This window comes from Peromyscus leucopus, chromosome 19, assembly GCF_004664715.2.
Source record: "Peromyscus leucopus breed LL Stock chromosome 19, UCI_PerLeu_2.1, whole genome shotgun sequence".
Classification (NCBI taxonomy): Eukaryota; Metazoa; Chordata; class Mammalia; order Rodentia; family Cricetidae; genus Peromyscus; species Peromyscus leucopus.
Window position 1 is genome coordinate 21,372,029 of NC_051079.1, and position 14,740 is coordinate 21,386,768.

Here is a 14,740-nt window from a genome sequence, read left to right on the forward strand (position 1 = left end):
TAATGTAGAATACTTTTAATGTCCTAAAAGCTTTGGAAAGTTGTCCTGAAGTTTTCTTAATAGTTATTTTGCTATGTACCTTGGTTTCTTCTCTGTGTGTTATCAGGTGTTACAAAACCCAATGTTCTTTTTTTCTTTTTTTAATAGCTGGTCCCACCTATAGGAATGTTGAATAATCCTATGAATGCAGTTACAACAAAATTTGTTAGGACATCAACAAACAAAGTAAAATGCCCAGTATTTGTTGTGAGGGTAAGTATTCTGTTATGTATTTTTTTTTTTTAAATTCTTAGTTTTACAAATTTATTTGACAAGGTTGGGCAAGGTAGCACATGCCTTTAATCCTAGAAGCAGGAGGATCTCTGAGTTCAAGGCCAGCCTGGTCTACATAGTTTCAGGATAACCAGGACTACATAGATAGACTGACTCTAAAAACGAACAAAAAAGTATTTGACAAAACAAAAATTAAATACTATATTAAATGTATGCTTAAGATAATAATTGGTTTGCTAATAATAGTTTTACTTTGAATTGTACTCTTTTATCCATTTTCTCCACTGATGGTAGGATAATGTGCTCTGAATTGTTTTTCATCATGTTGTAGAATTCTGGAATATTTAGTATATTCATAGTGTGGCAGGTCTCAGGATAGCCCTTGAATAAAAATGGCTTTGTTGCTGTTGGAAAAACAGCATCCTAAGGTGAATGAAAAGCTGTCAGTTGTTGATAGCTGAAAAACCTATGGTACATCATACTTAACAGCTATGTATGTGAAGGTGCCCAGTAGTTTCTTTGGAATTACAAAATACAGTTTTATAATCAGGAATATATTCACATTGCTCAATATTTTGAAGGGATTTTGCAGTTTAAAAAAAAAAAAGGTTATTTTCCATATTGACCAGGCAAGACATTCAGTTCATAGTCCTATAAATGATTTTTTTTAAATTTCATTTCCTTTCTCCTTCCATCCTTTGTAGTTTTTATTATTTTTTTTAGAATTTTTCAGGTTTTTGTTTGTTCTGTTTTTTGTTTTCTGAGATAGCAATTCTTTGTGTAGCCCTGGCTGTCTTGGATATCCCTCTATAGAACAGGTTGGACTCTAACTCAGAGATCCTCCTGCCTCTGCTTCCCAAGTGTTGGGATTAAAAGTGTGCACCACTACCACCTGGCTTGATTTTTTTTTAAATGATGTGTATACATGCATGTCTATGTGCATGTTAGTAGAAGTTCCTTTGGAGGCTAGAAGAGGGTATCCCAGTCCTTTGGAGTTCCATGTTGGGAGCTGCCTTATGTGGATGCTGGCAACTGAACCCAGGCCTCTGTAAGATCAGTATCTTCTTTTAACCATTGAGCCATCTCTCAAACTCCCTTGCTCCCTTGTGTAGTTGTTTGTTTTTACTCTTTACTCCTTGGGGGCCGACCACCCAGCTCCCAAATAAACATGTGGAAACTTATACTTACTTAGGAATGGCCTTAGCTTGGCTTGTTTCTAACCAGCTTTCCTTAACTTAAAGTACCCCGTCTATCTTTTGCCTCTGGGCTTTTACTTTTCTCTATTCTATATTCCTTTCTCTGCTTCTTCTTACTCTGTGCTAGTTGTGAGCTTGGGTGGCTGGTCCCCAGTGTCCTCCTTTCCTCCTGTCTTGCTCCTCCCTCTTCTATTTGTTCTCTCTGCATGCCAGCCCCACCTATCTCTCTCCTGCCCAGCTATTGGCTATTCAGCTCTTTATTAGACTAATCAGGTGTTTTAGACAGGCAAAGTAACACAGCTTTACAGAGTTAAACAAATCTTTGCGTCATTAAACAAATATTCCACAGCATAAACGAATGTAACACATCTTCAAATAATATTCCACAGCACCCTTGTTTATTTTATTTTATTTTTAAACTTAATTATTGTATGTGTATATAGGGGGCTCTCCCCTATGATATATATGTGGAGGTCAGGTCACCTATGGAGTTGTGCCTTTTTTAACCTTTATGTGGGTTTTAGGAGTTGAACTCAGGTTGTCAGGATTCTCTGGAGCTGGAGTTAAAGGGTGGTTGTGAGCTATCTGATGTTGGTGTTGGGAAGCAAACTCTGGTCCTCTGGAAGAGCTACAAACACTTTGAACTGCTGAGTCATTTTCTAGCCCTTTATTATCCTTTTATGATACAGGAAACTTTTGAAATGAAGCCTGCACATTCTGTATTTTTATTTTCTCTCCTTATTACTAGGGATAGAGCCTAGGGCCTTGCATATGCTCTGAATTATATCCTTAGCCCCCCACCCCTTAAGAAAAAACAAAACAATAAACTTCATGCTGGTCTTGAACTCATCTTGTATTGTATAGCCCAGGCTGCCCTAGAACTCTTGGTCTCCCTTCACCTTCTCCGTGTGGTGGATAAGTTTTCTTCTTTGGAGATCAAGGTATGAGATCTTGGGGGAAATTTGTGTGTATTAGAGACACAGTCTGTTGAAAGTTATTAAGAAATGCTTTATTTACAGTTTGGTTTACTATTGATGGGGTTGGGACCATAGCAGATGAAAAAATCTAGGAAGATAGGAGTACTTTATTTAGAATCATCAAAATGATGTTTATTGATAAGGCAATACAGAGCTAAGTGGTCACACATATTTGTGTCATTTTCCAACTAAACTTCATGTTTCTTAAGCACACCTGTTTTTGCAGTATTGGTTTTTACATAGGATAATAAAATTGTACTGACCTTCTGTGTATTTATATTCTTTATGGAAAATGAGTGAAACTGAACAAAAGGAAAAATGAATTATATACACACACAGACACTTGCTTAACTGTTTATTTTGTGGCAGGGTCTTATTATATAGCCCTGGCTGGCTTGTAGCTCATTGTATAGACCAGACTGGCCTCAAATTCATGGAGATCCTCCTGCCTCTCCCTCCATAGTACTGGGATTATAGTGTTATCATGCTTGGCAAAAATAAATCACTTTATTTATTTATTTATTTATTTATTCATTCATTCATTCATTCATTCATTCATTTAGAGACAGGGTTTTCTCTGTGGACCCCTGGCTGTCCTGGAACTCACCCACTCACCTTGTAGAGCAGGCTGGTATCGAACTCAGAGATCTGCCTTCCTCTGCCTCCTGAGTTCTGAGATAAAAGGTGTATGCCGCCATGCCTGGTATACATTATATTTTAATGGTGACTAGCAAGTATGTCACAGATTCACTTCAGCATACAAACTGTGGCATTAAAATAGTTATGTAGTGCTTTTTGTTCTAATGTACTAAGACTTTTTTCTTTTTTCCTTATGTCTTCCTGTATTGAGATAGACTCTTGGTATTGAACCCTGACAGGCCTGGTGTTCACTATATAGCCTAGGGTAGCCTTGAACTCTTAGCATCTTCCGATATCATCAACCTCCTGAGTGTTGGGATTCCTAATGTAGATCATTATTACTGGCAGCATGGACTCTTGTTTTACTTTTTAAAAATTAATACAGCCTGAGGCTGGCCTTGAATTTAGAAGAGCATAAAATAACTCTTTTGTGTGTGTGGTCCTGGAGATTGAACTCAGGGCTTATGCGTGCTAGGCGAGTGTTCTACTGCTGAGCTAGAACTCCATAATGTGGGTTTTTCCTTTTTCCTTTTTCCTTTTTGTTGGGGGCCAGGATCACACTATGTAGCTCTGGCTGGCCTGGAACTCCCAGAGATCTGCCTGCCTCTGCCTCCAGGCTTTTCTTTTGGTAGTGTCTCACAGAGGCTAGGGCATTCAGAATTTACTATGTATTAAAGGATGGCCTTGAATAATAATAATAATAATAATAATAATAATAATAATAATAAATTATAAAATAATTGTAAAAAATAAAATTACAAAAATAATAAATATTATTACTTTATATGCTATGGTGTTTTGCCTGAATGTATGTCTGTGTGAGGGTGTTGGATCTGCTGGAACTAGAGTTACAGACACTTGTGAGCTGCCATGTGGGTGCTGGGAATTGAACCTGGGTCCTCTGGAAGAGCAGGCAGTGCTCTTAACCGATTAGCCATCTCTCCACCTCCGACCTTGATTTTTTTCTCTCTCATTTTTATTTTTATTTATTTTTTTTGAGATGGTGTCTCTGGAACTCACTCTGTATCCCAGGCTGGCCTCAAAATCACAGAGATCTGCCTGCCTCTGCCTCCAGAGTGCTGGGATTAAAGGCATGCGCCACCACAGCCAGGTTGGGATTAATATTTTTCATCTGCACAAATAGTTTCTTACCTAGACCTTTTGATCCTACTTCCTTTACCTCTTGAATGCTAGGATTACAGGCAAAGTGCCACTATGCCTAGTTTATTTGGCATGTGGGATCAAACTCCAGGGCCTTTCTGTTTTCTAGGCAAACATTCTAACATCACTAGCCCCTCTCATAACATTTAAAAAATATTTAGTTATAGGAAAGGTTTGGTATTTTCAATGTTCTTAACACAGTAATTATTACTGTTTTGCCTCCCAAGTGCTGGGATTAAAGGCGTGTGCCACCACCGCCCGGCGATTATTTTCTATATATGTGCCAGAGTCCCACAGCAATCGAAAGATTTCTTATTTTTCATTCAGTCATTTGAACTTTTCTGGCGACTGCCCACCTCATTTATATTCATCAACTGCGTAGCCTAGATAAGAGTGAACTCTTTACATATTATGATTTGACTTGCTTTTTAAGTGCATAGTACTATACATTCCTTTTTAAACTTAGCTAAGGAGCCAGAGTCTTAGTGCTTCCCTTCACTGTGTCAGGCAAGTTCTCTTCTAACAGTACACTTGCTTATAAAGGTACATCAACTATAAAACAGTGTTGACTACTTTATTTGGATAAGCTAATATTTTATGAATAAAGGTTCTGGGGACTGGAGAGATACTCAGCAATTAAGAACACCTGCTACTCTTCCAGAGGACTTGAGTTCAGTTCCCTACACACTGCAGCTGACAACTGCCTGTAACTCTGGCTCAACTCACTCATGCACCCAAACAAGCAAACAGAAATGCCTTTGAAAATATTTCTTAAATTAGTGAAGCTACAAGACTGGTGCTTGTATGTAACCTGTCTTCCTTTTCTTCTGCAGTGGACCCCAGAAGGAAGACGCTTGGTCACTGGAGCTTCTAGTGGAGAGTTCACCTTATGGAATGGGTTGACTTTCAACTTTGAAACCATATTGCAGGTAACAGTAACCACCAGATGGTAGCTCATCTAAGAACTTGAGGGTACAGTCAACTTCATTGGCATTGTAAAACTTAACAATTGAATAGTTTACTGCTCTGAGTTAATATAGGTTCCTTTCAGCCCAGCCATATATTCTCTTAAAGAAAAACTTAAAATGTTTTCTCTTTTCACAGGCTCATGATAGCCCTGTGAGGGCCATGACTTGGTCACATAATGACATGTGGATGTTGACAGCAGACCATGGAGGATATGTGAAATATTGGCAATCCAACATGAACAACGTCAAGATGTTCCAGGCACATAAGGAGGCGATTAGAGAGGCCAGGTTTATACACAATATACCATTTTCTGTAGTCCCTATTGTCATGGTTAAATTACTCTCTAAGTGTATTCTGGGTGCAGAGATGCATGGGCTCTCTCAGATTCTGGGAAACTTTCTGCACCTTATGAACACAATATATCTCTTTGTTTTCACACATTCACCATTTTGCTGGCACCGTTCTGAAGTAGTTTTGTCCTGGTATCAGCCTTTGCAATATGTTAGAGATGTATTGTCTGACACATTTTGCACTGGTTTTCTCTTTTCATTTATGGTTAATAATGTGTATACGTTATTCCTTTTTATTATCTACTGTGTAAGACAAGAATATTCCAAATAAAGAATTCAGTCTTTAATTATACAACTGAATAAAATCTAAAGCCTACAGAAATCACCTTCAGAATCCACACAAAAGTCAAGGAAAAAAAGAGGCTTAAGTGAAGACCTGGTTGGCTTGGTTCTGCCACGACTTCAAAAAGAAAGTATAGGACTAAAAACCTCACAGATAACTCTCTGGACGTGGCAAACATTAACGGATTAATGAATGGGTTCTTCATGCTTTGCAGCTGTAAGCAGACCTTTGTCAAAGAAGACTCTAGGACTTTTCTTCTGATTCATTGTTGATAACAAGACTTATGCAAATGTATGAGTGGAGTTAAAACATTTTCAGTGAGTTGTATGTTTTTACATAACAGTGAGAAATGTATAGTAAAACTGGGGGAAAGAGTTTCAAAAAGAAGCCTGAAGAAGTGCTGCAGCCTCAGAATAAAGCTAAGCAGCATTCTTTTAAGGTTGTGCCATCTTCATGTGGGAAGAGGTTGACTTTAGAAACACCATTTCTACTTTCAGAATCCACAGAACTTGTTGCATATACATGTTTCTGCTTTATAGACCTGGCCTCAGTGTCGTGCTCATAATATTTTTTTCACTGTTAGTCATTCAGAAGTTCAAGGGAGTTCATACAGTTCATTGAAAATCTTGATGGTTTTTCACAGCCAGGAAGAAAACTGGCTCCCTCTTGTGTAGCAGTCATTGGCTTTAAAAAGAAATCTGATGTATATTTTAAGTTTTCCTCCAAAGGTACAACATTCATGGGATTGCTTTACACCTGGAAGAAGGCATACAGTTTTCATAGGCCTTTTAAATAAGTGAAAACATGGTATATGGAGATCTTGAACAGTCAGTCTTACTAGCCTGCTTAAAAGTGTTTTAGCCTATCATTTTTGAAGTTTAAATGTCTGAGGCAGAAACTGATGCTCATGTTTTGAGCAGTATTCCTCTGTGGCTTAAATGACTATGTGCGGAAATATTGGTAAGAATAGAACACATTTAGTTTCACTGTTAAGGCAGCTCCCCATGTTTTGTTGACACAGGAAATATACTACAAGGAGCACAGGTAATGAAAGGACTAGTAATGCACTGAGGAGTTCTCTGAATATTGATGGAAATGGAAAAGAAAAAACCCTATTCTTTTGAAGTCTTTTGATGAGATGCATATGTTAGCTGACTACATTCTTCTTTAAGGGCTTCTTCACTGGATACTTCCTTCTCCTGTTTATAATGCAGCACAGTGTTTTTATTTTTCCCTGTCTGAGAAGCATGGATGATCTGTTAAATGCTGACCTCTTTCCCCTGCTGTGTGTCTTCATGTAACAGTTTCTCACCCACGGATAATAAATTTGCTACATGCTCTGATGACGGCACTGTTAGAATCTGGGATTTTCTTCGTTGCCATGAGGAAAGAATTCTCCGAGGTATGTGTACAAACAGTACTGATTGAAATATTTAAATAGGGAAGGCATTTTTGTTTAAATCATCACAATACACAATATTGGCTTGTATCTCCATTAAAGTATTTTTTTTATACATTCACCATCTCTGCCAAGAAAACACGGCTGTTCTCTAGTTTGCATTCATTTTGTAAATTTTCACTAATAATAATTTCACTATCTTTGAATTCTTTCAGCTATAAAGTAAATATGAGCTCTCCTTTTCCCTATCACTTCTTTATCTTTGTGTATCCCTTAGGGAAGTACTCTTTCCTGACACAGACATTTCAAAATAATAGACAGCCCACATATTCATGACAGCTCTTGCACATGTAACACATTAACCGCTAAAAGAGAGGTGTTAGTAACTCTATTTATTTGCTCCCTTTTTGAGAAATGTTCTCCTTGGGAAGATTAAGCTGGCCTGGAACTTGCTGTGTAGCCTACACTAGCCTGGAACTTACAGTTCTTAGTCCCTTGTCTCAGACTCCCAGTTCTGGGGGTGCAGTTGCGCTTCATTGCAGCTGGCTTACTTGGAATTTGTAGGTTATTTCACTTTGTATAGTGGGGCTGTCAACACCCTTTATATGAATTCTAAGGTAATGGAGTTTGGGAATTAGCTGTGTTTTATATATTCTTAGTGCAGACATTACAATAAAACCATTTGTACTTCTAAGTACTTGGTTTATTATTCACTAGGAATGTAGTATTTTCTTTCTTTTTTTAAAAGTTTATTTATTTATTGTTCATTGTTGTTTTGCCTGTGTAAGGGTGTAGGTCCCCTGGAACTGTAGTTACAGACAGTCATGTGGGTGCTGGGAATTGAACCCGGGTCCTCTGGAAGAGCAGTCAGTGGTCTTAACCACTAGGCCATCTCTCCAGCACAGAATGTAGTATTTTCAAGTGTTTAGTTTAAACCTCTACTAGTTTACAAACTGCCTTTTTTGCTCCATGCCCTTGATTCCTGAATGCCTCAGAAGTAACATTATGTGAAAGGGAAATTCAGGGTTGAGAATGGGTACCAGAGATAACATTTGTCAAGACATTATGATTCAGAGGTTTCCCTTCATGTTAGAGTCAGCCGTTAGTTGTCTTGGTGGAACTGTAAATTTCTTAAAGCTGGTAAGATACTTTACCATGCCAGGTGTGGTTGTGCACACGCTTTAATCCTAGGAGAGGCAGGCAAATCTCTCTGAGTTCCATGTTAGTCTAGTCTACATATATAGTTCCAGACCAGCCAGCACTATATAGTAAAACCCTGTCTCAGAATAAAGCAAACAAAACTAAACTTGAAAAATTTTAAAAACACATATTTTAAGCTAGTATCATTGAATGTATTTTCACATTGGCTTGGATCCCTGTACAGTTATGCATCACTATAGCTAGTGCAGGGATCTTGTCGGTGCCTGTTAAATTGAGGGGCATATACACTGTGAAGGTCATGATACCATGCAATTTAAGAATGAGGTAGAGTCTTTGAGAGCTTAGTCTAAATCACTTTATGGAAGAGTACCACGACCCGGAAGATTTAAGTGACATGTTAAAAAAATAATAGGTCCAATGCCATAACTAGAATCTTAACCACTTGACGTTTATCCTGGTAGTATACTTACGTTGGATCTTTCCTCACTGTTCTTAGAAATATTAGATGTTAAACAGACATAGGTCAATGTTTTCTAGGCTTTGAAAAATCCTTAGGAATAAAGGGATTACAGTGATAAACTTTGCAATATTCTGAAATATGATAACAGAATTCTCATATAAAACTGGTCAACAATTTGTATTGAAACAAAATCTTTTCTATGTTAACATTTCTTTTCACCTTACATACCAATGAAGAGCTCTGAAAACGGCTCTAAATATGCCCAGCAATGTCTCTGAAATTAGTGTTATAAGTAGCAGTTGATATTTTTAAGTTTGAGTTAAGGTGAGCTTTTTTATTTTTATTTTGAGTCAGGTGAATTTAGATAAAATGGAAGCTGTTAAATAGGCAACACAGACTCAAGTATATTATCATGTATATTAATTAAATGAGAGTTTTATTCTCTACATGAGGACTGTCCATTTTAGGCTTTATATGGGTGTTTCAAATATACACAAAATATGCTGGATGCCCGTGTACTTTTAGGATTTTTGTTTTTCCTTATACATATGTATGCCATTTTCTTCCTTGTAAAAACACTTTTACTGCTTAATAATTCAGTGAGTGTATGAGACAAATGGGAATGTAGTCAACTAAATCAATTAAACAGCTCAAACAGTTGTGAGAGCAAGTCTCACGTAATCCATGAGATTTTAGATTCCAGTTACCGTTTTCTGTCGCTCTGTTCTCTGAATTCTGGGACACTAAGAGCGTTTCTGTTCTACTTGATGGTGGAGACAGATGTACAGTCGTCACTGGCACAATGCAAAATTGTTCAACAAAAATTAGAAGGAAGGACCTGAGGGTAGCTTCTCATGGAAAACATGGGATCCCAAAGTCAAATTGGGGGGTTGGGGATTTAGCTCAGTGGTAGAGTGCTTGCCTAGCAAGCACAAGGCCCTGGGTTCGATCCTCAGCTCAACAAAACAAAAACACCAAAGTCAAGCTGGGACAGGATGAATGTTCTGTCTTCTAAAATGTCAGTTGCCCTGTGTTAAGGGCAATAATATAGTCCACCCATACCTATCTGACAGGCAAGCAGGCACACTTCTTTCTCTTGTAGTATGTGTCAGGCACTCAATTTGAGAGGTTAGGTATTTTAGAAAATCAAGAAAGCGCTGTTTGAGGGAGGTGATGATCATATAGTCTGAGGCTGTGTTCTCTATCATCCATAAAATCATACTTTTACTCAGTTTTAGTATCTGTTACCTCATGTTTCCCTTTACCGATATCAGGTCCAATTTTTAGCTCATTCTTCCATTATGTTGGTAATTACTTTTCTATAACTTGCTCTTCTGTTTGGGACATCAAGGGGAAAAAAGCAAAAACATTTAGTGCATGGCTATAATCTCAACACTTGAGAGAGGTAGAGCACAGCCTGGGCTATGTAAGACACTCTCTCAAAAACAATAAAAAACCTCTATAATCTATCCTGTCTGACAGCCAATTAAATATTTAAAAATAACGGTCATGTCTTTTTTTCCTCCAAGTTTTTCAGCTTTAAGCACACAGTATTCTTCAGAAGCCACAATACCATTTCAGTATAGAATTTACAGTTGCCTTTTTTAGTGTCATTTCTCATATTCTTAACTCTTCGTGTAAAAATGAGTTATACAAGAGAAACATAATATTTAAAATGGACATAGAGCAATTGTTGGGAGGTTTGCTGTACAAAGGATTGGTTGATTCATAAACTCATGAAATTGAATATAGCATAGAATTGGGAACATCTTTTTTTTTTTTTTTAAGATTTATTTATCATGTATACAGTGTTCTGTCTGCATGTGTCCCTGCAGGCCAGAAGAGGGCACCAGATCTCATTACAGGTGGTTGTGAGCTACCATGTGGTTGCTGGGAATTGAACTCAGGACCCCTGGAAGAGCAGCCAGTGCTCTTAACCATCTCTCTAGCCCGGGAACATCTTTTTAATGTCCCTTATATACTGAAGTTTATACACACTTGTCCTTTTTCTCTAGTAAAAAGTGCTTAAAGTTTTGTAGGCAAGATATTTTCACAAGCTTTTATCATTTTAAAAGCAGAGACCAGTGAATAAACTTAATACTTGTTAGAAATACTTTTATTGACACAGAAGAGGGAAGAAGACCTGCGACCCTGTTTCTAAAAGCAAAACAAACTTCTTACTGCCAAGTTGAAAACATGTAATCATTAAGCCACCGCCGCCTGGCCTACATTTAGGCGTTAAGAATGCCAAAATAAATTTTAACGAGAAGCATTATACTTAAAAAGAGAATCTACTCCAGAAATCCACTGCACTTGAAGTTTTGTTTTTCCTTCTTGATTTTAGCAATAATAGCTGGTACAGTGATCAGGCCCAGTGTAAGTACTTAATTTAGCATCATCATCAACACTTTGGAATAAGAATTGATTATTCTCCACTTTACAAATGAAGGACATGGTGACTAAAAAGTTAAATAAACCTGCCAAAGATCATACATACAGTGTAAGAAGTAGGGCTAGGATCTAAAGGCAGGCTGTGTGACTTGAGTTTATTCTACTCACAGCAGGGCACATGTTAGGCAAGTAACCCAGCCACTGAGCTATCTCCCTAACCTTTTAGATTTTAAAAGATGGTCGTCAGAGATTGTGTACCTGGGCTATGGCGATAGAATTACGAAGTAAAGACTTTGGTAGGGGAGGAGAGGGAGAGTGGGCAGAGGGAACTCCAGTTTATTTTAATACTAGTCTTAAAAACTGTCCATATAGGTTACAGTTTTTTTATATACCACATATCAAACTATAAAAACATTAAATCACACTGAATTGTTGAAACTGCAAATGGGTTACAAGGTATCTACTAGGTTATACAAATGTACAGGAAGGGGTACCCTGCAATAGTTATAGAGGAAACGCCTTGGTTGGGAATGAATCCGTTGGTATATGCTTGCTTAATATGTACTGAGTCTCGGGATCATTCCTCAGTATCGCCTAAAACTGAGTTTGGTAGTGCATGCCTCTGGTCTTAGCAGTGTGGAGGTGGAGGGAGTACGATCAGAAATTCAAGGTCATCCTTTGCTACATAGTATTTGAGACCAGTCTGGGCAAAGTGTGACTCTAAAAGCCAAACCAAGCCTGACCTGTTTTACTAGATTTTATTTTGCTTTGCTTTAAGAAAGGGTCTTACTCTGCAGTCCAGGCTGGTCTTGAATTCACTATGTAGCATATGCTGTCCTAGAACTCGTGGTATTCTTCTGGACTCATTCTGGCCTCTTCAAATGAACCCACACATTCACCACACAGCTTAAGAAAATGAACAGCATTCATACTTTTTTTTTTTCAGAGACAGCGTTTCTTTGTGTAGACTTGGCTGCCCTGGAACTAGCTCTGTTGACCAGGCTGGTCTTGAACTCATGGAGATCTGCCTGCCTCTGCCTCCTGGGTGCTGGGATTAATGGTGTGCCACCACCACCTGGCAGCATTCATGATCAGATTCAGTAGTTTTTCTTCATAGCTTTCAACTGTGATTTTTACCAAATAAACTAAAGCCTCCTCTACAACAATCTTTTAGTTTGGTAGAATGATTTTAAACTGTGTAAAGGCATGTTTACAGTGTCTTTAAAGTATTCAGGGAAAAAATGTGATCTTCATTGTGAATAATTTACTACTTAACACATTTTATATAGCATTCTACAAAATCCTGTCTATTTCTCAAGACAAAAAAACACAAACACTGTTATCTTTATAATATAGTCTGTATTTGTGTCTTGGTTACTTTTCTATTGCTATGGGAAGACACCTTGACAAAGGCAACTAATAGAAGAAAGAGATTTTGGGGAGATTTACTGTTTAGAGGGTTAGAACCCATGATCATCATTGGGGGAAGCATGGCAGCTTCAGGCAGGCATGGTGCTGAAATAGTAGCTGAGAGCTTATATTGTGAGACACAGTAGGCAAGAAAGCTAATGGGAATAGTTTGTCTTTTCTGAACCATCAAAGCCTGCTCCCAGTGACTCTACCTCCAACAAGGCCATACCTTCTGATTCTTCCTAAACAGTTCCATCAATTGTGGGCCATAGATTTAACATGAGCCTGTGGGGGCCATTCTCATTCAAACCACCACATTCCACTCCCTGGCTTCCATAGTCTTGAAAAATATGCATTTTGTTCAAAAGCTAGGGCTAGTGGTACATGGTTTTAATCCCAGCACTTGTGAGGCAGAGACAGGCAGATCTCTGAGTTCAAAGCTAGTCTGTCTACGTAGTTCCAGGATAGACAGAGCTATATAGTAAGACCCGGTCCTGAACAAAACCTAAAACCAGAAAATGCCAGGTGGTGATGGCATACACCTTTAATCCCAGCACTTCAGAGATAGAGGCAGGTGGATCTCTGAGTTCAAGGACAGCCTGGTCTACAGAGTGAGTTCCAGGACAGCCAGGACTGTTATACAGAGAAACCCTGTCTCGAAAAACTACAACACAAAAAAAAAAAAACAAACAAACAAAGAAAAACAAAAACAAACAAACAAACAAAAAAGGCCCAAAAACTCTTCTGAGACTTAAGGCAATCTCTTGTCACTTTCTGTAAAATCAAAAAGCGGCCACATGCTTTCAACATACAGTGACATGAAGGGAGCAATAGGGGTCTAGTCAGGAAATACTGGACCAAAGCAAGACTGAATCCAGCAGGGCAGACTCCAAAGGCTGTAGCTATATGTCTGTTGTCAAAGGCTTATATGGCTCTGTTCTAGCTTTGTTGTCTGCAACACGGTTCTCTCTTCCTTGTGCTTGTGAATCAAGATGTAGGCTGTCAGCTACTACTGGAGAACCACATCTGCTTACCTGCTGTCTCCTGCTATGCGTCCTGCCATGATAGTTATGGACTTAACTTTTCCTCTGAAACTGGAAGCCCCAAATAAGCGCTTCCTTCTTTCACTTGCCTTGGTCATAGTGTCTTATCACAGTGATGGAGAAGTAACTAAGACACCAGAGTGACTCCTTCCATTTGCAGAATGTGTGCTGATGTTTAAATATTTCTGACATATTTGTTGGTTCATTTTATACACACAAGCCTATCTCTATCTTTGTGGTAGTTTCTTATTCTGAGGAAGAGTTTTTTTTTTTTTTGCTTTTGTTTTTTTTTTGTTTTTGTTTTTTGTTTTTTTCGAGACAGGGTTTCTCTGTGTAGCTTTGCGCCTTTCCTGGGACTCACTTGGTAGCCCAGGCTGGCCTCGAACTCACAGAGATCCGCCTGGCTCTGCCTCTGGAGTGCTGGGATTAAAGGTGTGCACCACCACCACCACCACCGCCCGGCTGGAAGAGTATGTTGAAGGATCCTTTCTCTCATATTTCTGAAAAGACTGGGTCTTTTTTAACTCATGTATAAGAGGGAAAAGACAGTATATAACTTTTGAGGCATATCATTTAAAGAAATTAGTGTTCTCAGTATTCTATGTATACATTTATATTTTTATAGGAATTTTTCTTTTGAGCTTTATTCTTTTCATCCTTGCTTACTTTAAATGTTGTACATGAAATGAAAAAAAAATGTTTTGAAGACCAATGTTTTCTTGGAGATAGTAGAGTTGAGTTGCATGCTGCTATAATAACTAGTGGGGTTTTTTTTGTTGTTGTTTGTTTTGTTTTTGTTTTGAGACCAGCCTTTACTATTTAACCCAGGGTGTCCTGGAAATCTTCATTGTCCTTCTTCAGCCTCCAAGTGCAGTGATTAAGGGCCTGTATTATACACCTGGCTTTTAGGTTTGTTTGTTTGTTTGTTTGTTTTGAGAATAGTTCTCACTGTGTAAGTCTGGCTGGCCTGAAACTGTGTAGCCCAAGCTGACCTGAAAGTCAGAGCTCTGCCTAGCTCTGCCTCCTGA

The 14,740-nt window shown here is 38.3% G+C and overlaps 1 protein-coding gene across 2 annotated transcripts in view; it reads left to right on the forward strand.

The window, feature by feature from the left end:
* The window catches only part of Wdr33 (WD repeat domain 33), a 111,548-nt gene that overhangs the window by 34,906 nt on the left and 61,902 nt on the right, over positions 1 to 14,740 (forward strand). For both annotated transcript variants that reach the window (XM_028867073.2, XM_028867074.2), the window contains exons 4-7: positions 148 to 252; positions 5,080 to 5,175; positions 5,351 to 5,502; positions 7,153 to 7,250. In XM_028867073.2, coding sequence (XP_028722906.1) covers positions 148 to 252; positions 5,080 to 5,175; positions 5,351 to 5,502; positions 7,153 to 7,250 — 451 coding nt within the window. The remainder of the gene's footprint in view (positions 1 to 147; positions 253 to 5,079; positions 5,176 to 5,350; positions 5,503 to 7,152; positions 7,251 to 14,740) is intronic.